We start from the raw sequence: 24,256 nt of genomic DNA on the forward strand, positions 1-24,256 counted from the left end.
GGGTTTTTGTGTTTGTTATTTAAGGGTAAGGCATGCCACAAATTCTCAGTGTTGTCCTTCTCTAGACTGTATTGGATTATTTATTCAAAAAAAATTAACAAATAATAACAAAAATAGTTAAGTACTGCATTCCACCCATCAAAACTCACTTGAAAGTGAATCAGTAGCCTGAAGTTTAATTCCTGTTCACATTCAATGTCACATTGGTCATTTGTCAAGCTAGGTTCTAATGTGTGTAGGAGGGCTGCATGTCCACTCTCATCATTATCACCTTATTGTAGTATAAAGGTCTTTATCATGATAATGGCTTATAACATTACTTAAACTAATAATTTAGTAATGTTTGCATTGTAGGGTTTAAAGTTGTAGCACTGATAAATTGAAATTATGCTACCAGTTTCATATGATTTTGATATCATTTACCACATTTTTCTTTTGTAAATTCTGATTTGCTATTGACCAATAAAAGTGAGAACAACACCATTTCGTTTACATTTTCATACTTACCTAATTCCAGTTAGGGATGTGTGAATCAAATTGAGATCGTATTACACCATTAGTCCAGCTTAGCTGCTTTCCAGCCAGCTCCCTAGGGGCTTGGCTGGTTCAGGGAAGGGGGATTGTACGCACGCACACTGCTCTCTCTGCCTGATGCTCTTGCTTCTCTCTGTGTGCCAGTCATGTGGAGGTCCTTGGCGAGCCATTACAGGATCTGCGCTGAGCCACTCTGTCCTTCCCCTCGCGTCTGTGTCTCTCTTACATCCTGTCTCCCTTTCACCGGCACTGTGGGGGAGCTAGGAGAGTCATCCTGGCACTGCCTGGTATCATTCTGAGATTTTCAGAGAAAAGAACCAGGGACTGAGTGTTTCAAGTTTCTGCTGCAAAATCATCAAACCTCTATAGACGTTTTGGTGAATTATTCATATCTGCGCCAGGGCCAGGGAGAGAGTGTCGTCTGCCACCCACTTTATAACACAATGCCTCAACATAACTGTAACTGCGACCCATCAAACTGAAGCTCAGGTGCCAAGCGAAGTCATGATAGGGCCACCATGTCAGCCGCCTCCCCGGTGTATCACCCGCACATATCGCACCGGCCATGTCGACAGACAGACCTTCTCAAAAAGGACAAACGACACAAGTGAGTGAAATAAATGTGGCAAATAGGAGGAACCCATGAGAAACCCAAAATAAATTCCAGATTGCATCACAATCTTGCTGTGCTTGTCATGTGGTGTGACTGCATGGCTGTGATTATTGCAGGCAGAGCCACGGTGTGTAACGGTCAGTCCGAGCTAATCTCAGAAGCACAGGGTAGTGATATGAAAGGCGCTCAGCACTCAGTACTTCCTTCTGAAGCCTTTACCCTACACAAATAACCAAGGTATGCTTTAGCGCTGTCCATCTCATCAGATAAAAAACGACATTGCTTCATTTACATAAGCACTAACGCTACTTAAGTGCTGCTGTTGGGTATACTGTGACCTTGTATACATATTTTATATGTATTGAGAGAGGTGCAATAAGGATCTATTAAACAGGACTTTTGTAATTGTCATGCTTGGAACAAAAACATTTTGCATTATTTATTGTATAATTCAGTTCTACAGTAACAGAGAAAGAGAGAAAAAGAAAGGGCCATGGACAACACTGCACATTATTAGACATCTTAATATTTATCTTTTATTTGTAGCAAAAACAAAATCTGATTTGACTGAACACAGAAACATTGTCTATGTTCCCCAGATAGAGGGGCTTGAACACATACATCATCACAACACAGTGAAGAGCCCCTCCCAGTCTTTGTAACGAGAGAATAAAATGCTACTGTACAATTTCCCCAACATGTACACTCACTCAATCGTACAAAAAAATAATAATATATAGTCAAGCAGCCACTCAAAACTGTGTGAAAGAGATAGTACAGGCTGTGATAAGATGAAGATAAACTTCTGTAAGTCCAACGAGAAGTCTACACACCAGTTCAACAAGAGAGTTGTGAGGGTGTGATTCTCCAGTCCCTCTGAAAGAGCGGATGGCTGGAGGAGAACTAACACGAAGGAGTCGCTGCAGTCAGAGCTGAACCGTTTGGGCCATGGTCTGGCACGGCAAGGCAGTCTCTCTCCTTTCTCCTGAATCCAGAGTGGCCTGCCAGGTTGGAGGACATTTGTCGACACCGGCCAACTCAATTAAGTGTCGTGTCTAAAATGCATACGCATCTTCTAACCAAAATAGGTACCTGTATATATTGACAAATCGATTCTGTGGTCTCTGCAGCTGAAATCACTGGCCATGACACTTTGGGATGACAAAACGAATGGCTCTCTTAGCGCAGAGGTACTGGCTTGTTTTGTCCATCTTCACATTGCTGGACTTCACAGTAAGGCATTGGTTCCTAAATCATGGTACCGGTGATCACGCGCTTGGTCAGTTTTTAATACTGCTTAACGTATCCAGCCTGGATTCTACTCATAATGTAATTGTTAACTTCTTCATCAGCGGGGTCAGCTGTGTTGGAGCAAATGGAAACCATGAGTAATGGTACCAAGAACCGTGGCAGTGAATTACACAAGATAGTCTTTGCATGGAGTCCTTCAAAGAAAAAAGCCAAGAGTCCATGCCACAGAGACAAGGTGTGCAACCAGTGGAGTTAATGAACATTGTCGTTCAACTCCTATCAGACACCTGCCAGCCACAATGGCTCCAGGCCAGAACTCTGTGAGAGCTGAGATGTTCACACCAGTCTGACACTTTCCATAGGCCACACCAGTGATTTGATCCCGATAAGCAGTACCAGGAAAAACTCTTAGGCCACCCAGAACAATAAAAACCATTTACAGCATTATCCAGAGAAGCCTTCATATTTATCAGCATGACAGTTCAGGAATCAAACCCATGACCTTGGTGTTATTAGCACCATGCGTGACCTGCACTGGAAGGTGAGCCAAGTGGCTTCATTTCTGTTGTCTTCATTTTGTTGTCATTTCGTTCTGTCTAAGTGATCCCGTACAGTTTCATGCTGAAAGCAGGGCTCTGTTTGGTCCATCATTAGTGTTTTCTTCTGTATGTTTCATTTGTATTTCAGTATATTCTGTGCTGTTATCACATATCGGCCTTGAGCAGAGGTTTGGGAACCAAACCCTGAGTTCTTGTAGCATTAGTCTTGTTAATGCATTTTATTTGCATTTATCATTTATTGTATTAATTTGTTTAGTTATTTTATGTTTTTCCATGCAAATAAGCCCATACTGCCCAGCGACAATAGCTTATAATTTCTTGGGTAGCCTAAGACTTTTGCACAGTACAGCAGATGTAATGATCAAATGATTAGCATTAGAATGACACTATATGCCTGGAGGTGCCTCTGAGAGACAAATTTAAAACAAGGTAGCAATTTTTGACTCCTTTTGTTGAACATGTGTAGACTTGATGGATAATGGCATCTTTGGTGGCTTTTTTTGGCTGTGTGAATATGGTTGTTTTTTTTTTGGCTGTGGTTAGCTTTTAGGGCTGTGTGAATGTGGTTAGTTATTTTTGGCTGTGTGAATGTGGTTGGTTAGTTTTTATGGCTGTATCAATGTGGTTGGTTATTTTTGGCTGTGTGAATGTGGTTGGTTAATTTTTATGGCTGTGTCAATGTGGTTGGTTAGTTATTTTTGGCTGTGTGAAGGTGGTTGGTTAGTTTTTATGCCTATGGCAATGTGGTTGGTTAGTTATTTTTGGCTGTGTAAAGGTGGTTGGTTAGTTATTATGGTTGGAAGTGGGAGTGGTACTTGTTTTGCATCACTGTACTGTATCTCATGTACATTCAGTGGTTTGATTTCAGTTGGTTAGGAACCTGCGACTACATTACAAATTCATACTTCATTAATATGGAGATGATTTCAGATGATTAAAAACATCCAGTCTTTCCAATTCCTTTGTACATATAAACAAGCAAGAAAGCGTCGTGTTGCCTCGACGACAAGGTTTTATGTCTTTATGTGGCAGCAACTGAAGTGGATTTTTCCATGTCTTTAATTTGAGTTTTTTCCCCTTGTCCAACTTTCAGTGGGTTTCAGCTAAAATTTCACATTCTGCCTGCATTAAGATTTAAAAAAAAAAAAAAACACATCAGTGGGTCCATTAAAAATACTGCTTTTCCCGATGATTCCTTTGGGAGACGTGAGCGCGAGTGAAAAGAAGAAAGGAGGGAGGTTGGCTTTATAAAAGTTTTTGAATGGTTTTACTCTTCCCCTTGAGTAGGAACAATGCAACATTTAAATGTGTTTGACCAGCAAGATAAAAAATATAAAATTTATATTCATTACATGTATAAACAGTGTTTGTAGCACAAGTCCAGAGGCTCCTGCAGACTCTGAGTTGGCTATGTTGTTCACTAGAGAAAGCATCATTCTCAATGCCACCAAAGATCTCATTTTACATTCAAAAATCCGGGTCTAACTAATCCAGGTCCAGACTAACAACCTCAATAATGGGAACAGAACCTCACAGGTATGTCATCTGGACTTTCCAGCAAAGCTGATTTGTCAGTCAGCTCATATGAAATAATGAAAAACATGCTCAGTTCACAATCATACACACACGCACGCACACACTCACGCACACACACAAACATTCACCACAGCATATATCTAATAACTGCCAGTTGGGGACTTGTTCCTGGCATAGCATGTCATATAACGAATACATTTCAGCAACATTTCTTTATGATGAATGGATGTGTGATCCCATGCACCATGGAAGCAGGGTGTAATTCCCTTTATTTTCCCCCCTTTAACACTGAAACGGCAAGTTGCCCCGTAGGCAGTGTGTTTGCATCCACCCGCCTACACGGTACTCTCCATCACCCACTCTGCGCCCTCCGGAGTTCCCCCACTGCCGGCGGCGTCTGCCACGTCGCCTTCCTCGTCGCACCTGAGCAACGTGCCATTGACGGAAAGGCTGCGCTTTGTCCACATGCTGCCGAGCCGACGGGGGTAGCTGCACAGCTGCGCACCCGTTTGTGCTGCAAACTCCCCCATGTCGAATGAGTGGCTCCGCTTGGGCTTGGAGTCCAGGGGCATGGACAGCAGTTTGCTGAGCCGCGAGTCCAGTGTCCTGCCCAGCAGGGGCTCCTTGTCAGTGGGGGCGGGGCCAGTCAGGGCACCTCCTGAAATGGACCCCTCCCGTGCCTGGCCACGTAGGTCCAGAGAAGTGATGGCGCCCAGGAGGTGGTCCAGATTGGCGCGGGGCTTGGGAGGGGCGGACCTCCAGATGTTTGCAAGGGCGCTGTTGGGGCTGTAGGAGCCCGGCGCATGCAGGGAGCCTAAGCAGGAAGAGGAGAAGGAGGAAGAGGAGCTCAGGCTGCTCTGGAGGGAGCCGCACTTGAACTCCACCACCTCGTCCTGATGGGTGACCTTGGGCTTGGGTTTGAGAGGGGGCAGTGGGACTCCGTTCTGCCCCAGGCGTCCACTGTTGGTCTGTGAGAAGGTGTCGCTGACATCGTTCAACTTACTGATGGGAGGCTCTGCCCCGGCCCCGCCCTCCCCAGCCTTGTAGCGGACCATGAGGATAACGATGAAGATGAGGAGGGTAGCTACAATCACACCTCCCACCACCAGGATCATGGTGCCACCCAGCAGCTGCCCATGCAGAGACTGGCACTGCGGGTAGTCGTCCCGGGTGAAGAACTGCACGCAGCCCACCACGCTGGTTGCAGTGAGGGTAGTGGCCGAGTCGTCCCATGCCGCCAGCACGCACAGGTCATAGCGGGTCCCTGACACCAGGTTGCTCACCAGGAAGGCCTTGCTGGATGCAGGGATCATCCTTTGGATAAAAACAGAGAAACGTGCTTTCATACCCAATACAAATGTACCCAATACAAGCACCCAAGAAGAGTGCTTGTGTTACTTATGCCAACATGCATGTCACTGCCGTTGATGGATATTAGCAGTAGCAGTCATTAACAATGCTCTTTGGTAATGCCTTCATTAATACTTCAACTGGGAGCCGAATGAAAATACAGTAGAAGATCGAAAATGGCTATGAGTGTGCAGTAAGATGCAGTCTTGTCAGCCAACAGATTTCTGTGTCCAATTGACCACTGCTTTTGATCAGAGCGGGACCTGCCATTTCTACTCGCGTGTGGCTCCTCGGCAGAGCCCAGCCTGCGTTTCCGGCCAGCGCTTGAACTGACAGCCAACGGTAATTGGCGTCATCTCTTTACGCCATCTGTCCTGATACAGCGAGCAGACGGCCCGTTTGATATCACAGCCGTGCCACCCGAGTTAATAAATAAATAAGGATGAAAAGAAATCCAAATGTAATAGAGTGGGAGCGAGAAGAGAAGGAGCCCTAGCTGCCTGGCAGCCGTGGATCATCTGGGCGAGACACGGTCGACCTTAAGTAACATTTATGAATGAGGATTTGTGACAGTGTCTCAGGAGCCCCTCGGTGGTCAGGCTGAAATGTGGCGGAGCTGTCAGGGTGATGACTCCCTTCTCTCAAGTCTGCTTCGCAGAGGGCATTTTATTAGACAGCTTTGGATGGGGTCCATTACAGGACTGTGCTGGATGCCACTAGACCTCTCTACATCTCTGTATGCCATTGTGATAAATAACAAATTCTCTTCTCTTTCTCTCTCTCTCTCTCTCTCTCTCTCTCTCTCTCTCTCTCTCTCTCTCTCTCTCTCTCTCTCTCTCTCTCTCTCCTTCCCTCTCACTCGCTCTTTTTTTTTCCTTACTTCACCAGCCGTGATTAAGTGAGCACATCTTTGAACATTTCTGGAAAGATCTATTAGTGTGTGGAATTGCTCTGAAGTTTCAAGGCTTCTGGCAATGAAATCTATTACTCAGAATTTTCACCTATCACTGGCTAGTTTTTTTGACTTTTGTGCTCTCCTACACCGATTTCTGACTGGTTTCATCCAATAGTTAATTTAGTGTAATTCAAAAACTCTAACAAATCTGAACCCTGGAGGGAAACGGACGGTGCTGCTTATCATACAAGGATGGAAACAGAGCTCTAGGCACTAAAAGGCAATTTTGAAGGGGCATGTGTGGAAGAGGGTGGTAGATTCTTCTGTTGCAAGTATCGTGGAGCTGAGCCACAACCTTAATCAGGAAGGCAGACCTGACTTCTGCGTAAGAAGCGAGAAGCAGCAGCCACAGACCTGCCCCCCTCCTCCCCTGAGAGCTCTGTGGGCCTCACTGAATCACCTTCAGCCCACTGGCATGTTTAGCTCCAGATGTGGGACTCGATCTGATCCAGGGCCTGCTCTTTCTAGACACCCGTCAGCAGCACCAGTCAAGTGGCCTACCGCTCCAGTGACTCCACATCTGGGGCTTTGGAGATTTGATTAAGTTTATGTAAGCAGAAAGGGCTAATGGGCTCGTGGCAGGGTGACAGTACCGAGCGAGATGAATGGGTCCCGACGTCTGCCTGTGTCCGCCCCTCCAAAGTGGATCCTGCATGCAGTAAAAACACTGCCACATAATAACACTAATGGATGGATGCATTAAAAAGAAATAAGGAATTCTGAAGGGACAGGGTGAGACAGGCAGCAGGCCAACTCTGTGTGTGTGTGTGTGTGTGTGTGTGTGTGTGTGTGTGTGTGTGTATTTGTTTGTTTTGTGCTCGTGCTACATGCTGCCTTTATCTTAATGGCTGAGTCTAACCAAATTAACTGTACTGTACTAACTTGCACAGAAGCACAACAACAAGAGATCTCCAACATCGATGGCATTTCTTCTATGAATTGGATGCAGACACGGTAGTTAAGGTCCCCACATCAGACACAACAGTGACCAGAAGCTGCAAATTCTGTCAAGACTCGCCGCCGTAGAACAGTTGTGCATGGTGTTTATCAGTCATGCTCTAACATGCTGTGACACCGCTTGATAAAACAACGACAAACAATCATTGGGTGCCATCAATCAACCCTCCTGGTGTTCTTTAGAAGAGCCGAGCGAGCGTCGAGCGCATGATGAGCAAACAGCCAATGAGTGCAGTCCCCCAGAGAGCAGCATTAGCCTGATAATGCATCACATCCTCAGACAGACAGACGCACTAAATCACCCAGCGGGCGACGCTCCGGACATTACCAGATAAAGTGTAGCGCAGATGCCTCGTGGCGATCCCTCTGAAGCATTACCCAGGCTCTCCATCTGACACGTGACTTCCTGTCCGGGGCCAGGCACACGGCCGTCCGCACGTCTTTTGTGACCTCGTACTACAATGCATGCGGATGGTGTCTTTGACTTGACCCCTGACCGTACATCAGTCTGAGGGATTGTTCCCAGAAATAAGGCTGTGAATAAACCATGCACTTATCTGCTTTGCTAAAAGGGCAGGCGGGGAAACTGATCTGCATTCGATCTGGAAACTCTGCTTGGGAACACTGCCATTTCTACACCCCCCCTCCCCCCCTTCGCCCGAGCATCTCAGACTGCAACTATTGGGCCCTCATACTGCCGCAGCCCATGGCGGGTAAGATCAGCCCCCGCTCGAGGGGCCCTGGGACCTGGCATGGAGAGGGCGGAGCAGCAGTGGCTGTCTGATGGATGACAAGCAGAAAGATAACAAGGCCGTCGTCCTCCCTCTGCACTGGTCCGCTCCGTGAGAACGATGAGCAGGAGAGCGCATGCTCCAGTCTCCCCTCCTCGCAGGTCTCACTGTGCTGTCATGAGTAAAAGGCTCGATCGTAGTCCGATTACCCTTTGGCTGGGCGGACAGGCCCGGAGGGGGGAGAAGGAGCAGGAGCACAGGGAGACTGCGGCTTCGCGGCCAGTGGTGGCCTGAGCGGAGGAGTGAGGCCCTCACACATCTCCTAAGATATTAACACATAAATGATTTAAATAGCATTAAGTAATTGGATTTTCCCCCTGCCTGGTTTCTCTGTCTCCTCACGCTCAGATTTACGGCATTACACCAACATGCTGTAAAACACTCATCAAGAGGTAGAGACAGACTGTGACAGACTGTGCTGCCCACGAGAGAGAGAGAGAGCGAGAGAGAGAGAGAGAGAGAGAGAGAGAGAGAGAGAGAGAGAGAGAGAGAAAGAAAGAAAGAAATTAAGAAAGAAAGAAAGAAAGGGACAGAGAGAGAAAGAAAAATACGGATAAAAAAAGAAAACCCATTTTGTAATCTATTTTGCCATTGTTAATATGTGAATGAAGGAAAATGTTAATTTCAGGTGTAAATGCATGTGGTGTGAGTTCATATGCAACTCACCACTGCAAAGATTGAGAGGTTCATTTTATGCCCAGGTGTCAGGTGGGTGTAAATGCAATCTATCCAGACTTAGTGCATTAATGTGTGCTGTTGGCAGTCCTCCATGTAAAAATGTCATGACACTGGTGATAACACATCCCTGCCTAGCACCAGAGGAAGGCCCAGTCCGTTCCTCTAATGCAAAAAGAAAGCGTGGACGAGAGCACATTTTAATGCCAAGAGTAATCACACATGCACTTCGTGTTATCTGAATATTGCATGAGCGTACAGTTCGCGTTTTAATGCCAGGTGTGAAAACGGAAGTTGGTGGAAGCAGACAGAGAGAGAGAGAGAGAGAGAGAGAGAGAGAGAGAAATGGAGAGAGAGAAAGAAGAGAGAAAGAGAACAAGAGGGTATTCTGCACCTAAGAGTGAGTGAGACATCAGATGACAAAGGGAAGCAGCAGAGAGAAAGAGGCCTGGATTTGCCTGCTTAACCATTCAGTGGACATAGTTAGGGTATGATGGATGGATCCCTCAGGACTCCTACAAGTGTACACTATCAAAGAAAAAGTCTATGAGACCCAAGACAAACTCGACAGCATCTGCCTTCGCTACTGACGCAGGGCAGAGTAAATCCTTTCACTCCGAGCTTGTCATAACTGGCAGCCCTTCGTGATGAAAAACACCTCCCCAGCAAACACATTCAATCACCGGCACTGATCATACTATCACTATTTCTCCAAATTTCTACCCCATTTAAAGAATCTTTCTGCGATTTTACAACCCTGTCAGGATGTTTTTTTCTTAAGAGTGTAAACACATGCAGAAACCTTCTGATCTTTACCTGTAAATCAGGGCCTCGTCATCAGAACAGTTGTATTGGAGCTGGTACATGTTCACTTTGGGAGCTGCCTTGCTGACTGACCACCTGATGAGGGCGGAGACTGCGGTCACCTCGGATACAGAGACCGCCTTCTCTGGTTGGTTCTTGGCAGGGGCCTTGCCGGTCTTTGAAGTACCTGTAATGTCGGAGAGGCGGGACTTGGGCTGAGATTTCTGTCCTGTACTGTTGCTTATGTGGGGCAGCTGGATGATTGACAACTCCACAGAGGCGCTTGATTCGCCAGCCACGTTGGCTGCAATGCAGGTGAAGGTCCCATAGTCTTTTGACGTGGTGATGGTGATCTCCAGAGTGCCGTTGTGGTATACCACAGTCCGTGAGGAATTGCCAAGCAACCGGTCATCAGGCGTGACCCAGTGGATTGTAGGAAGGGGGTCTCCGATGGCTTCACACCTGAGGCTGGCCATCTGACCCTCCAGTACCAGCATCCTATGAGTGTGCTGCGTGATGAGGGGTGGCTCACACACAAACTCTTCCTCCCGTACGTACCAGAAATAGCGCCCCTTCAAGCCAACAGGGGAGGCGCAGGTCTCCAGGTCATCGTCTCGCTCCAGCCGGCGGAACCAGAGCAGCTCGCAGTTGCAGTGCAGAGGGTTTCCGCCGAAGCTCAGCGACAGCTGGGGGCCAAACGGGGTGGTCGTCAACTCCTTGTCCTGTGCCCGCACAAAAATCGGGTCTGGTGGGAGCTTCTGAAGCCGGTTGGATGTCAGGTCCAGGCGTGCCAGTCTCTCCAGATCTGCAAATGTTCCCTCTGGGATGTAGTCCAGCAGGTTGTGGTCCAGACTCAACTGGTGCAGGTTGACCATCCGCCGGACTGCGTGCCAGGGCAGGCTCTGCAGGTTATTGTAGGACAGGTCCAGGTCCTCCAAAACCGCCACCAGGTCCTCGAAAGCCCGCTCGGAGATGCGATTCAGTTGGTTGTTGTTCAGGATCAGGTGCTGCAGGTTGACCAGACCCCGTAGGTCGTCTGGACCCATTTCCATCAGGCGATTGTTATCCATATGGAGTGAGCGCAGGGTCTCCAGGTCGGAGAAGGAGAACGGCTGGATGTAGCTGATGGTATTGCGGGACAGTGTCAAGTCCACCAGGTCGCTCATGTTGGCAAAGTCCTGCTGTGTGACACGCAGGATGTAGTTTCCCCCCAGCCGGAGCTCTACCGTGCGTCTGTTGATGTCAGGCGGCACGAACAGCAGGCCTTTAGAAGGGCACAGCGTCCCAAGTGACTCGCTAAGGTTCTGGCACATGCAGTACTTGGGACATGCGTGGGTCATCGCCACAGCCACACCCAGGACCAGTAGCCAGCAAAACACACCATCCATGGTGGATTCACACGTAGGCACCTGTGGGAGGAACAGAGAGACAAAGAGAGAGAGAGAGTGAGAGAGAGAGAGAGGGAGGGAAAGAGTGTGATTGGCAAAGAGTAATTGCAAATGCTATAGCCGTTATTCAAATTCACCACCAGTATCGACGAGTGAGGGAAAAAAGCAGCAGGCCTCTGATCCAGGTGTTTAGTTAGACCTTATGGCATCAATGTGGAGTGCCAGGTGTGTGTGTGTGTGTGTGTGTGTGTGTGTGTGTGTATTCACAGTCTCCCTGGGTTGTCGCAATGGCATATGATCGCACTCATCTTTGATCCAGCTCAATATCCTGTCGCCAACCCTATGAGGACAGTATGGATATTTGATCTTTTTTGTGTGTGTGTTTGTGTGTATGTGCGTGTGCATGTGAGCGTCTGAAAGCTACAAGGAATACCATAAACGTCATGTGGACCACAACAGCGTGGTGTGGGCGAGCTGTTTGATGTGATGTGAACATCTCAGCATATCACTATTTATGCACATTACAGTTTTCATTTTCATTTTTACCCACAGCACCATGACAGAAACACATATAATGCAAATCTAAAAAAACACCAGCAGCACTGCAGGCTGCAGTGCCATTAGAACATGCAGTGGTGCTCCAGGCATTAGTAACAAACAGAAAAATCACACATTCCACAACGATGTGACGTTAACAAACAGGGAGGAGGAATAACACACATGATTAAGTAACGTTCCCTGCAGGAAGAGCAGCAAAAGGCCGAGCAAAAGTCATCGGCTGTGACTGCTCATTCCACACAGCCAGGCGACTAGCGGCAGAACACGGAAGTGGCCCTTCCTCTAGCGACATCTCTCCACTGTAGAGAAGCATCATTAAATCCCCACTTTACCCTATATCATTCATACAAGCCCGCACACACACGTGCTTGCGCACACACGCTTGCGCACGCTCACGCTCGTCTTTTGAAAACACTATTCGCATCTGTTACGTTTCCACAATGAAATTCCAAGTGGCCTCACCTACTAAATAAATGGGTGCTAGGATGAAACACAGCTCCAACACCTCGGACAAACACCATGCTTGACTTTGCTGCAAATCGTGTTATAGGTAAGAGAAACTCCAGCGCTGGTATAGTTTCAACTCAACAATGAGGAACAGCAGAGGCAGCACAAACACACACACTGATCAACACTACTGGCGAAGCTTGGACACAGCTCTGACTGTAAGAATCAACCATCAGTCATGTAAAGCACTTAATGGGATGATTATATTCACTTTCCTTTTTCAGTAACATAACAATGTTACTTTAATTTTTCCCCTAGAGCACAGCCCCACACTTTGATCAAGAGTTCTGTTCATGAATTTTAATTAACCTTAAATTTGACGTAAACAAAAACTGATTTACAGATTTTTGACAGGGCCATTGAGGAATTGTTGGATTCCAGATGACAAAGGGTTGAGAAGGGTCAGCCTTCAGAAAAGCTCCACCCCCTTTTCTGATTAAGCCCAGCTGTGTGCTGAAAGGTCAATGGGGGCCAACCTCTCTCACACCCACAGCATAACTCACAGAGGAGATGCAGGCTGGGGGAAGCAAGGGTGGAACGGGGTGGCTTTAATGAGCCAAGGGTGACCAAGCTGCTGATGTCGTTTCATTTTAGCTGCCTTTGTGGTAAGCTGGCCCCTAATCAGGCATGTGCCTGGATAATCACACAAACACACACACACAAAATACACACACAGCCCTCCCAGTGGGATGGTTAAAGTCTCTCAGCCTGAGTTACCGAAATAGAGACAGTTTGGCGAAGCTGTATGTGCTGCAGAACTGAATGAGGTGTGTGCTCAGGAGATGAGTGACGCTGAGCTGAGAGTGAAGCTAACTGACATCATCGAGCATCTGTATTTGGAGGCAACATACGTTTCCCCTAACATGACTATTCAACAAAGGTGAGACATTTATTCCCACCTTTAGTCTCATTACATCTAGATTTTTCACAAGTTCCCATTTGAGAGCAAAGTATGAGAAAGTGCTTCAGTAGCTGACCTTGTAGCATGAGAAACACAAGGTGTTAGTAACACCAAGATCATGGGTTTGACACCCAAAAAGCTCATGTACTAACCATTTGTCACTCTGGATAAGAGTGTCTGCCAAATGCTGTATGAGAAGAGACTAATTAAAGAATTTGCTGGGGGGGTTACCTAGGATTTGAAATGTCATTGTTAATGATAAAGCTGTGATACTTCAACTTTCAGTAGCGAGCAGTGAGGACCACTCAATGCAATGCAAACCATGCTCACAGAGAGAAATGAGGCAAAGAGAAGATGAGAGAGGAGGAGAGAGATTTGCATGCGTACTAATGCCTCTCCCTATCACATTAAGATTACACCCAACTTACCATGTCATTCTGTCACAAGCTTTGTAGTCAGCAGCTTACAGATCAGCGGCGCACGCGCGTGTCTGGTGACGCCTGCTCATTAGAAGCCCAGCAGTCGGAAGTGCGCGGGCGGCCGCAGCTGGCACTCAGCTGCACATCTCCCATGGTGCTTTGCTGCTGCACCTTGGGAGTTCCGCTCGGGAGAGAGTGCTTTGTTGGTAAAATAAAAAATAAAAAGGCTCATTCAGCACATTAGCTGAGCAGGGAGGCCTTTTTAAGATGTGTTAAGCCGCTCTGAAATGCCACTGAATTTAAGGAGAACAGGGCCCCACGGAGCTGTGCTGCAGAGGGACGGCCGGGACCCAACTTTATAGGAAGTGGCCCCGTAACTCCTTCTGCTTGCTTTGTGGTGAGCTGTATTATAAAACCACTAGGCTCAACTCTTCAAGATAAACACACACACACACACACACACACACACACACACACACACACACACACCACCCCCATGGCTATGCTACGCAGGAAAACTGCGACTCTCTTTGCTGCAGTGCCGTTTGGATTGTTGCTGCGGTACTTGGAGGAGTGTACTGGCAGAGATGAACACATTTATCAGCAGTGACAGCTAGAGTTCAACGGGCTGGGCACAGGATGGGCTCACTCAGCTAATGAAAACACACGCCTTCTCCTTGGCTATGCGGTGCCACCCGCGGCTTCTACCTCTCTTGCTCTTTTTAAGTGTTAATAAGCATTAATTAGAGATTAATCATCATTGCGAGTGCCGAAGTGACACAACCAATTTTGCCGGCAATTGTCTGCCTAATTATGCACACTGGATTAGATACGCTCTCACGCATATACATGCGCACAGAGACACACACACACACACACACACACACACACACACACACACACACACACACACACACATACACACACATGCGTGCGCACATGCACAATGTACATACAGACACACACAATATACATGCACACATGCATGCATTTGCACAGTACACACACAGAACACATCTTTACAATAATGTTGGAGTATTGTTATAGGCTACAGCTTTGCAGTTTGCAGTCCCTGAAGAGGAACTCTTGCAAACGACCTCAGATTCTTACGTCTGGAAATAATAAAACCCCTCCCCCAGGAACTGGGCTCCTCAGGATCCTTTTCAACCCCACAAAAAAACGCCAAGTGTCTTCCCTTAAACAAAACAGACCACCACAAAAAAAGATCACTTCTCAGAGACAATCCCCCAGGGCTGTGAGACAGGACCGACCAGCTCCAATGTCAGAGCAATCAAACAGGGTATTATGTGTGTGACTATGTAGGACAACTATTCCCTAATCAATACGCACTTGGATACACAAGGATGAAATGGATGACATGGCGTTTTGTCATATTATGTGCCTATATGTCTGTTCTGGGAGAATCGGCTGCATCTCCGTACACAGGCTGGCTAGGAGCCTGCTCAGAGCATGAAGAACTGGGCGATGGATCTGAGCTGACATAGCCTTGGTAGGACGTCTGAAATAAGAGACACGCCTGGGGCTATATGTGAGAGAGAGAAAATGAGAGACAGATTGAGAGATAGAGAGAGAGAGTGTGTGTGAGAGAGAAAAGAGAGAAGAGAGAGAGTCTCTGATAGTTATAACTCAACTATCAATAATAGAATCATTATTTAATAGCAATTGCTAATAAAAATATGAAAGAAAGAAGGAAAAGGTAAGGAGAGGATCACTGTGCCAAAGAGCTCAAGCCTGGATGAAAGGACTGGACACCTTCATGCTGAATCATATCCACTGGAGACATTTATCATGCTTTGGTTTTGTGCGTTGTAAAACAGAATGAGTACGTGAATAAGACCTGAAGTTGTGTTTCAGAAACTGCGCTGACTACAATCAGCTTCCCATGCTATGAGCTGTTTTTCATGTTTTTTTAGTATTTTATCCTAGATTAGTTTTCCCGCCACTGAAAACTCAGATTAATGGGCTGCATTACATTAAATGGGATAACTGTACAAAGGAAATTTCGTAAATTCACACCCAGGTATATGTACTCTATTGTAAAACGCCTCCCCCCCCCCCCCCCACACACACACAAAAACACACACACACACACACACACACAGACACATAGGCGAACACACTGCTCAGAGATAAATACATATGTACAGGGTGGAAAGGACGCATGCACTGGTTTCCCCAGCACCGTCCTACTGTCAAAACATAAAACTGTCATCCTCACAGAAAAAATACTCAAGACCACATGCGTGGGACCAGCAATAGGACTTGAGACTAGAGTATCTACAAGTGTCTATGAAGTAGTCTAAGCACAGACATTTAATCTAATACCTTTTTATGTGACAAGTATGAACTGTACTTAGCCACACAGACTACTTCAGAGAAATTTCTGCATGTGTTACTTTCTGGAAACATTAGCTAGCAAGCTATGTAAATAAAGATCGATAGTGTTCCTCCTGTAAGAACATTTTTATATTTTATGTGAAATTCTTGTCCTTTGCCTGTAAAGTCAGTTCATATTACTGTTCCACATCAGACTCTTCAAACACCAAATGGTCATAAATAACCTGTGTAAACAGATAAATTCAGCAAGATCATGAGAACTGTGAATCAGCCCACAATGCCTTATGTGCCTTGTCCCATTTATCCAGAAGAGTTGTCTATGAAAATTTAAGCAAAGTGTTGAAAGAGCAACTTTCCTGATTTCAGAGATCAGCCAATAAAAACATATTGCTATATCAGCAGTGGAATTAAGAGATGCTTAAGTCAAGAAATGGGAAACTAAAGTCGATGTGTTGTTCACACTGTCACATAAGCTCCATGCAGGCACAGAAATAAATAGCATATAAGGTTTGATTTAAACATATATTTAAAAAATGGGCAGAGACTAAAGGGGAAGATGAGTAAGTGAGAACATGCCATCATGGGTAATGTTGCGCTTTCAGGCTTTGCAGTGGGGCTGTTCCCCTAGACGGCAGCTGTCAATATTAGCATCACAAACTGTCAGATGCTGTAAATTAATTTTAGCTGTTGGCTAATTTGTGACTGTATATAAAATCAGTCTGGCCATTTGCAACATCAAACAGAATGATGGTCATTGTCTGAATTTTGATTGCCTGGGGTGAAGAGCAGAGGAAAAAGTCAAATGCTCCTTTAAACAGGATTCACAACATAAATACACATCAAGTATAATGTATATGTCCAAACTAACATTTTGCCAAGCTAATTTTCTTTGGAGAACAACTGTCTATGACTTGCGCACCAGGCTAGGACCACTTGTAAATTTAATTTGTGGCTCAGAGAAAATTCTGAAAACAAAGAAATTGTTGAATGCATTAAGTTTTCCCAAATCACTCGTGCAACCTATTTAAGTACTAATCTATTCATGCTGGGTCACTGTATTTCATTTGCTGTTATTGCCTTTTTTGTTTATTCTTCAGTATGTGTTTGTGCGTCTATGCCATAGAAAATTAAAGAGTAAAAAGAGAATAACCTTTCAACATCCCTTAACAAATGCTAGAGGGCCAATTTTACCATAAGAAACACAAGGTCAAAGGTAACACGCTGCAAGCTTCCATGAATAGTTGAGATAGGTAGCAGCAATCCTCATGTCACTTTACAAATACTATATTTTTGTAAGACAGTCCACAAATAGATTTAAGAGTCTGTAAAATACTTGTTTTCTTTGAGTAACCTGAGTGCATGGTAGAGGTTTTGCTGACAGGCCACCATGTTGACTCCTGGGGCCGCCAGAGGCTCATAGACCACACAATGGAGAACATTGTGGACATATTAGATTAGGTTTGCCTCTGAGGTTTGTTCTGACAAGATGAAAGTTGATGTAAAGAGTTGGAGAAGACTGGGGGAATGGCTGTTTAAGCACGGCTTTGCTTGGTGTTCACCTCCCCTCTGCCAGCAAACAGGCTGGAGCAGCCTGAGGCGAACGGCCACACTCTGCACTCACTCACAGGCCTGAGCTGGTGCCAAGCGCACACCACCTGGTTCTACTGTCCTCAAATATACAGGCTGAAAGCACTGGCCTCATCTTTTAGAGCAGCATCCTCAGAGGACACAGCAGCAAACCTGAACAGGACAAATCCAAAGATGCTTCATGAAAACAGCCAGGCTGTAGCTAAACGGGATGCAAATTTAAGAATGGGACATAAAATAACACATTTGGTGATTTTGGTGAAATTATTTAAAAAATAAAATTGAACATGGACTTGAAAAGTACAAGTAAACACAATGGACAGTGCAATAAGGGCTGAATTGGGCCAATATCGAGAGAGAGAGAGAGAGAGAGAGAGAGAGAGAGAGAGAGAGAGAGAGAGAGAGAGAGAGAGAGAGAGAGAGAGAGAGAGAAAGAGTATGAAAAAGTTTGAGAGAGAGAGAGAGAGAGAGAGAGAGAGAGAGAGTGACAGAGAGTGTACAAAAGAGACAGAGAAAGATAGAAAGAAAGTTCCACGTGTGCATTGATAATGAATGAGTGAATGAGAAGCAGTAGACTGATACATTGACTGTATGCACCACATGGGGCCAGGAGGATACCAGGCACATGCAAATGCACACACACACACATACACACACACACACACACACACACGCGCGCGCACACACACAAGCACACGCACACACACTCCTTACAATTCCAAGAAGAGCAGCCTGACCCAGCTCCCCACCCACATCACCTCACTCTTCCACCCTCCCTCCTCTACCTCCAATCCCACGCCCCCTCACACTTCTGATGTAAGCATGCCTCGTACTCCACAGCCCACACTCTCTCAGCGCACCCTGCTAGGTGCCATTCAGCTGGACTGCTGTACTTCTGCTGTACGTCTGTCTTATCTCTGCAAAAGCTACCCAGTGTGCTTGTGCGTATAAATCGGTGTGTGTGTTTTGTGGAAAGCATGTATTAAGCTCTTTGTGTGAAGCAAATATCTTAATGATGATAGAAAAATATGAACATTTTGACTTTGTGGGCACATTCTGTTCGTCCCCATGAAGCACTCATTTGCATTTATATAGCATTATTTAGCTATAGTAATACACAAGTCAGTGGAAATTTCCCACAAATACAGTAATACAAGGCTGTGTGTGTGTACGTGGGTGTGTTTTTTACGGGAGGAGTAAGACCAGTAGTCTGACAGGGTAAGATAAGAACACACACAAATATACACAAACACACACACACACAAACACACACACACACACACACACACACACACACACACACACACACACACACACACACACGCATGCTCCAAGGCACACAGACTGCAGCTCAAACACTGATACGTAAGTTAAAAAATCATTACGGGTGCTCTCTTCAATCAGTTTACTCTTGCTCCCATGTATATAAACACTGTACAGCTCCACAGAGGAGTTATAAACAAAGATGTTAAAGGACAGGGAGCAGGAAAACCCTTGAACAAAGATCATTTATGACTCACTTCCACCTTCTTCAAGGGCAAATTGAAGAACATGCTCCACAAAAATCAACCGTATCATTTTCTTAACTTCATTTACCCCTTCTTAACCACAGCTGGACATAGTCTGCAGGATGAAGGATGCCTTTCGTATTTTCTCCCACTGCGGCACTAGTTATGTAAGTCACACAGGGTGGGCTGCTTCCTCTTAAACAGACACAACAACTTAAGAAGGTTTTATTGAATAAATCTGTTTTCCCACACGTACACATCCATTATTCCACTGGTGTTAGGCTATGGATTAACCTGAATAAGTCTGAAAGCAATCAGTCTCTGAAAAAAGACTATAACCAAAGCTTAACCCCTAAATTTATTAACTAAAATCACAATTTTTAATGGAAGGATTATGCACCTAAATCAGAAATGCCACAAAGTCCACTTTCTAACTTAAAAAAGTAACATCAACGACTGTTAATAAGGTTGTCTGTGGGCATGAGTAGTGGGAGGTGAAAATGAAAACGTGCGCTTTGCGTGCTCAGAGAATGAGTCGCAGGCCCAACCAGAATGCTCCTACTGAGCTTTGGCTTTAACCAACGTGTGATATGTTTGTGTTGTTCGAATTACAGCAAGTAGAGATCATGTGCAAAGATATAAGAAACTGCTGCATGCACATGACTCTTATCTAATCAAACGAGTAGAAAAGTTTATTTCTACTGCGAACAAGAAGACAAACCAAGGACACAGTTTAACTTTACAAGCTTCAAATGCTCTTTAGTAACCTTCAAAATAAGATCTGATGTCTGTCCAAATGATTCAGGAGTCTCGTCAACAGTATTTCAAGAGAAAGTCTTTATTTCTGTTTATCCTGATCAGGCTGAGCTTTGATTAGACATTTCCTTGATTAATTAATTGCCCTATGATAGAATGATTGGATGTTTCCAACGAAGACTTTCAAGTGTTGCCATTAAGCATTTCCACTGAAGTCTTGGACATGCACGAGTACTTTCAAACTGTGTTCACGACACACGGGAATGACTGACTGAGGTCTGATAAAGTGCTGATCTTATCTAGTGACCACCACCATTTTTAATCATGATCAAGATGTGAGAGGACATTTATTTTTAGTCATTTGACAAGTGTTATGTAACCTCCTTTGATTTGGCAAAGCAAAGACTAGGGGTTCGGCGTCAACCAGACCCTGGCAGTGATGTAAGATCACAGTGGCCAGCACGCCTGAAAGCACTAAGCCTCTGTCAAGGTCACTTGCAGATAACAGTTTTGTGAGTGGCTCTGGAAGAGAGTTATTTGCCTGAAGAAGATCGATACATTTCACCACTGGGACTCTCTTGCATTGTTGACAACAAATTGGACATCAGTGATTGTTCAGTTTGTGACAGCTGGCTGTTTGTAGAACTTGTTTTGGTGTTCACCACAGTCTCAGGACATTCCACAGGGGAAGGGGCAGAGAGACAGTGAAAATGTGATTCATTATCCTCTAATATAATTATCTCCAGCACGCCGAACAATCTTGCTGTAATGAGAGCTATTAAATCCTACTGAAATATTAATAGGGCCTGAATATTACTCCTCTGTAGTCTGCTATAGCAACCTAGGTCCAATAAAAAGTCTGATATCTACACAGAAGAGCAGTATATCACACAGTGTGGGAGCTGAAAAATAGATGTTGAGGCCGTGGGAGAGAGAGAGAGAGGCAGCGAGCCGGAGGATAAATCACTAATGAAAGTAAACAGATCTGGCTGCTTAAAACCAGCGTTTGTCCTGCCCGGAGCCCCCATCTCTCAGTGGAATGATGAAAAGGCCTCTGTGTCATCACGGCAGCTGCTAGACTATCGAATGGTCATTAATACTATCCATGTAGCATCCTTTTTTTTCTGTTTTGGAAAAATACAGCTAGCCTGATGCAAGTAAACAAAATTAGCAACACTACTGACTCCTGGACTTAGCAAACAAAAACCTTTATGTCATCAACTACCACGTCAGATGGGTTTGTAATAGTGTGAGAGACGGAGATGTGGACAGAACCCCCATTGGCCAGAGGACGCTATCTACTGGATCCACAGCAGGAGAAACAGGGAGGTGATTGTGTCGTCTCGGTGAGGAACTGGTACGTGCATCGCTTTTCCGTGACACATACATGATGTTGAACAAAAAGCATGAGGCTCGGTATTCCTTGCAGCATACCTGAAGAGTGGCACACTTTGTGCTGAACGTTCCGCACACAAAGTTCCATTAACCGCAGCATTATCAGCAACACATCCATGAACAGGAACCGCAGACACGGCTTAGCAAGAAATGCCCGACATCCCTCCTCAGGCAGCCGACAAGGCCCTGAGATCAGGTCGAGCCTGCAGTTCCTGGCAGCTTCAAAGGGATCAATGCCATCTGCAGCAGATGCTTTACCGCAGAACTCACAAGGAGCACTCCACTGTAAGCATAATCTCGACACGAGTAACAGGTAACAGGTTCTGGCCAGGAGCGAATTAGAGCCTGTCATTCATGGCACAGATCGGTGGGAGGGTCTCCTCAGGCGCTATTTGAGCTGAATTGGTGGACTTTCACAATTATACTCATAATACATGTAACTGTGATGATTAATTAGACGATAATCCTAGCCAGACCTGTCAGGGGTCACCTGTTTTTACTGATTCATCACTTTTCTACATCAAGGCATGAAGGTACAGGATTTCTCAAATATTCACACATTCAAATACCTGCAATGAAAAGCATGTACCACTGACAGAACTTGTTTTCTCAGAGATACATTCTCAGCATAAATAATGAGCACTGATATTTGGACAGGATTGATCTTAGTATACGAGACCCCCTTGTTATCTCCCAGCCACCTGATCTCTTGGGTATGGTAACGTAAGGGACCGAGCCTCTCACAGATGCCTGATTGATAGAGATGATTAGCCGTGAAAAGGTGCAGCCTGACACCAGGGCTTGGGAGAAGTCCCCTACTTTCAGCATTCACTATCTTGGATTCTGAGAACAAAACTCTATGGACCTTGGGTGCCTAGAGTGTGGCTGTCAGTCCTGTCAGGCCCAAGAACACTGGGAACCACAAAGTTGCTAATGTCACCGAGAACCAGGAAATTGATAATATGTCCATTGTCATGTATCCTACAGAAATATGAGATTTACAATTTTTTGCAAAAATGCAAAACTAATTAAAACATAATTATGAAATATGCCTAGCATTTATTATTATAAGAAAAAAAAACCTTTGAATAAATAAGAGGCCGTCACGGTGCTATCCCACCGTGCAGTGAGCATGTGGAGATCTGTATATGGTATTCATATATAATCTGTCACTTGCTTCTGTTTGTTAGTCTACGCCTCCCTCAGGTGGTATGTGTTGTTTGTTCAGTAGCCACACCACCTGGGGTTATTCTATCATTATGTTATGCCTTATTTAAGCCTGTTCTGTTTGTATGACTGTTGTCAGTCATTGATGTTATGTTGGCTTATTTTGTTCTCAATAATACACTTTTATGTTTGGTTTTGTTTTCATTACTTTCACGTTCTTCACCTCTGACAGACTCTCATAACTCAATTCACAACCTTCGTACCTTCTCTATACTTTGTACCTTTGTACTTTGATTTTGAATATTTGGCCCTCCGTACTACTAGGATAAAAGTTTGGTTACTCTGGCTCTGAACTCTTAGTGGGAGGCAAAGATATCAGGGGTCATTACCGTTCCTAAAACTGTAATGCGCCAAGCAGTCAGGCTTCTTTACCATGTCAAAGCACCTCGTGGTGCACTAATGTGCTGAAATATCAGACCCACTGGTATGCTGAATATCTGGAAGCAGGTATAGATAAAACTTCCCTTGGGGGGAAAAAACCCCATCCAGATCATAAAAGCAAGAAGCAACTCAAAGGTCCAAAATACTTTCCTTATTCCTGTCAGGTCTGGCTCATGTACTTGATATTTGTAAGAGTTAAGTGGAAACCAGTAATGAGGGCACTTCAGCCACCGTTTCTAAGTGAGGATTTCTTTGCTCGGATACTTTGATTCTCCACGTTCAGACATTTAATTTTTCCTATTTCTGTAATGGAACCAATACTTTGGGCACCAGATTTGTTAACATCTTTTAAAATGATCAAAAAATAAGTATTTAAAATGTTTCCTATACCAAAAACAAACACTGTAGGTATTTATTACAGAGCATTTTTAACATTGTCTTCAGTTGCCTCAGATATGGTCTTTTTCTTTCTGATGTTTTTATTACTGTGTCCATGCTGGGTATATTGCCAGTGAATGCATATAAACATAAATGCTCAACAACCCTTGTGAGGAAGACAAGCCGACTTAATGCCCATCCTGCACTTATGGGACTAAAGTCACAGTTCCACCAATCCACCACCAGGATTCAAATAATTCAAGTGCACTAAGCAGCCCTGTGCTTGAAGCCCACCAATGGCAGGTGGCTTTGTATCACTGCTTAGCTTGAGGCAGCCAATAGCAACGCAGCGCACATTCTGTGTGATGGAAGCTTGCAGACAACATAAAGTCCCGCCACGCTGTTGTCCTCCCCAGTGTCCTCGGAACACTGAGCACACACTCCCTGCTCCCCCTCATCTCTCTCCCCTATCCTCACCTTTCTCTCTGTTCCTCTTGCGTCCCTCAATGGCCAGTATAATGAGCAGAGACGTGTCTCCCACAGCAATTATCTGCAATTATCCTCAGCTTGTATGCATATGCTTGGCTGTGTGCTGCCGCATAACTCCCCCAGCCTGGACACTGCTTGTGTCACTGAGAGCCATCTCAATGGGAGGACAGCCACGGCAGTCACCAGAAAGCAGTTAGAGAAAGCAGGCATTATAAACAGATCTAATAAGAGCGGGTTATGTGAGAAACAAAAGCAGCGTGCTGCTGAATGCATTGAGGCCCGTGTTGCTGTGTGTGTGTGTGTGTGTGTGTGTGTGTGTGTGCGTGTGAATAAAAGGCAGAGATACAGGATGGCCACTCATTCCCATTGGAATGGTAT

General features: G+C 45.3%; 1 protein-coding gene across 2 annotated transcripts in view; it reads right to left on the minus strand.

Moving 5' to 3' along the window:
• Positions 1 to 1,651: 1,651 nt before the first annotated feature.
• The window catches only part of lrfn2b (leucine rich repeat and fibronectin type III domain containing 2b), an 83,675-nt gene continuing 61,070 nt past the window's right edge, over positions 1,652 to 24,256 (minus strand). For both annotated transcript variants that reach the window (XM_027001702.2, XM_027001704.2), the window contains exons 5-6: positions 10,039 to 11,435; positions 1,652 to 5,808 (exon numbers count right to left, since the gene is read on the minus strand). In XM_027001702.2, the coding sequence (XP_026857503.2) occupies positions 4,830 to 5,808; positions 10,039 to 11,414 (2,355 nt within the window). In that variant the 5' untranslated portion in view covers positions 11,415 to 11,435 and the 3' untranslated portion in view covers positions 1,652 to 4,829. The remainder of the gene's footprint in view (positions 5,809 to 10,038; positions 11,436 to 24,256) is intronic.

Source organism: Electrophorus electricus, chromosome 3, assembly GCF_013358815.1.
Source record: "Electrophorus electricus isolate fEleEle1 chromosome 3, fEleEle1.pri, whole genome shotgun sequence".
Classification (NCBI taxonomy): Eukaryota; Metazoa; Chordata; class Actinopteri; order Gymnotiformes; family Gymnotidae; genus Electrophorus; species Electrophorus electricus.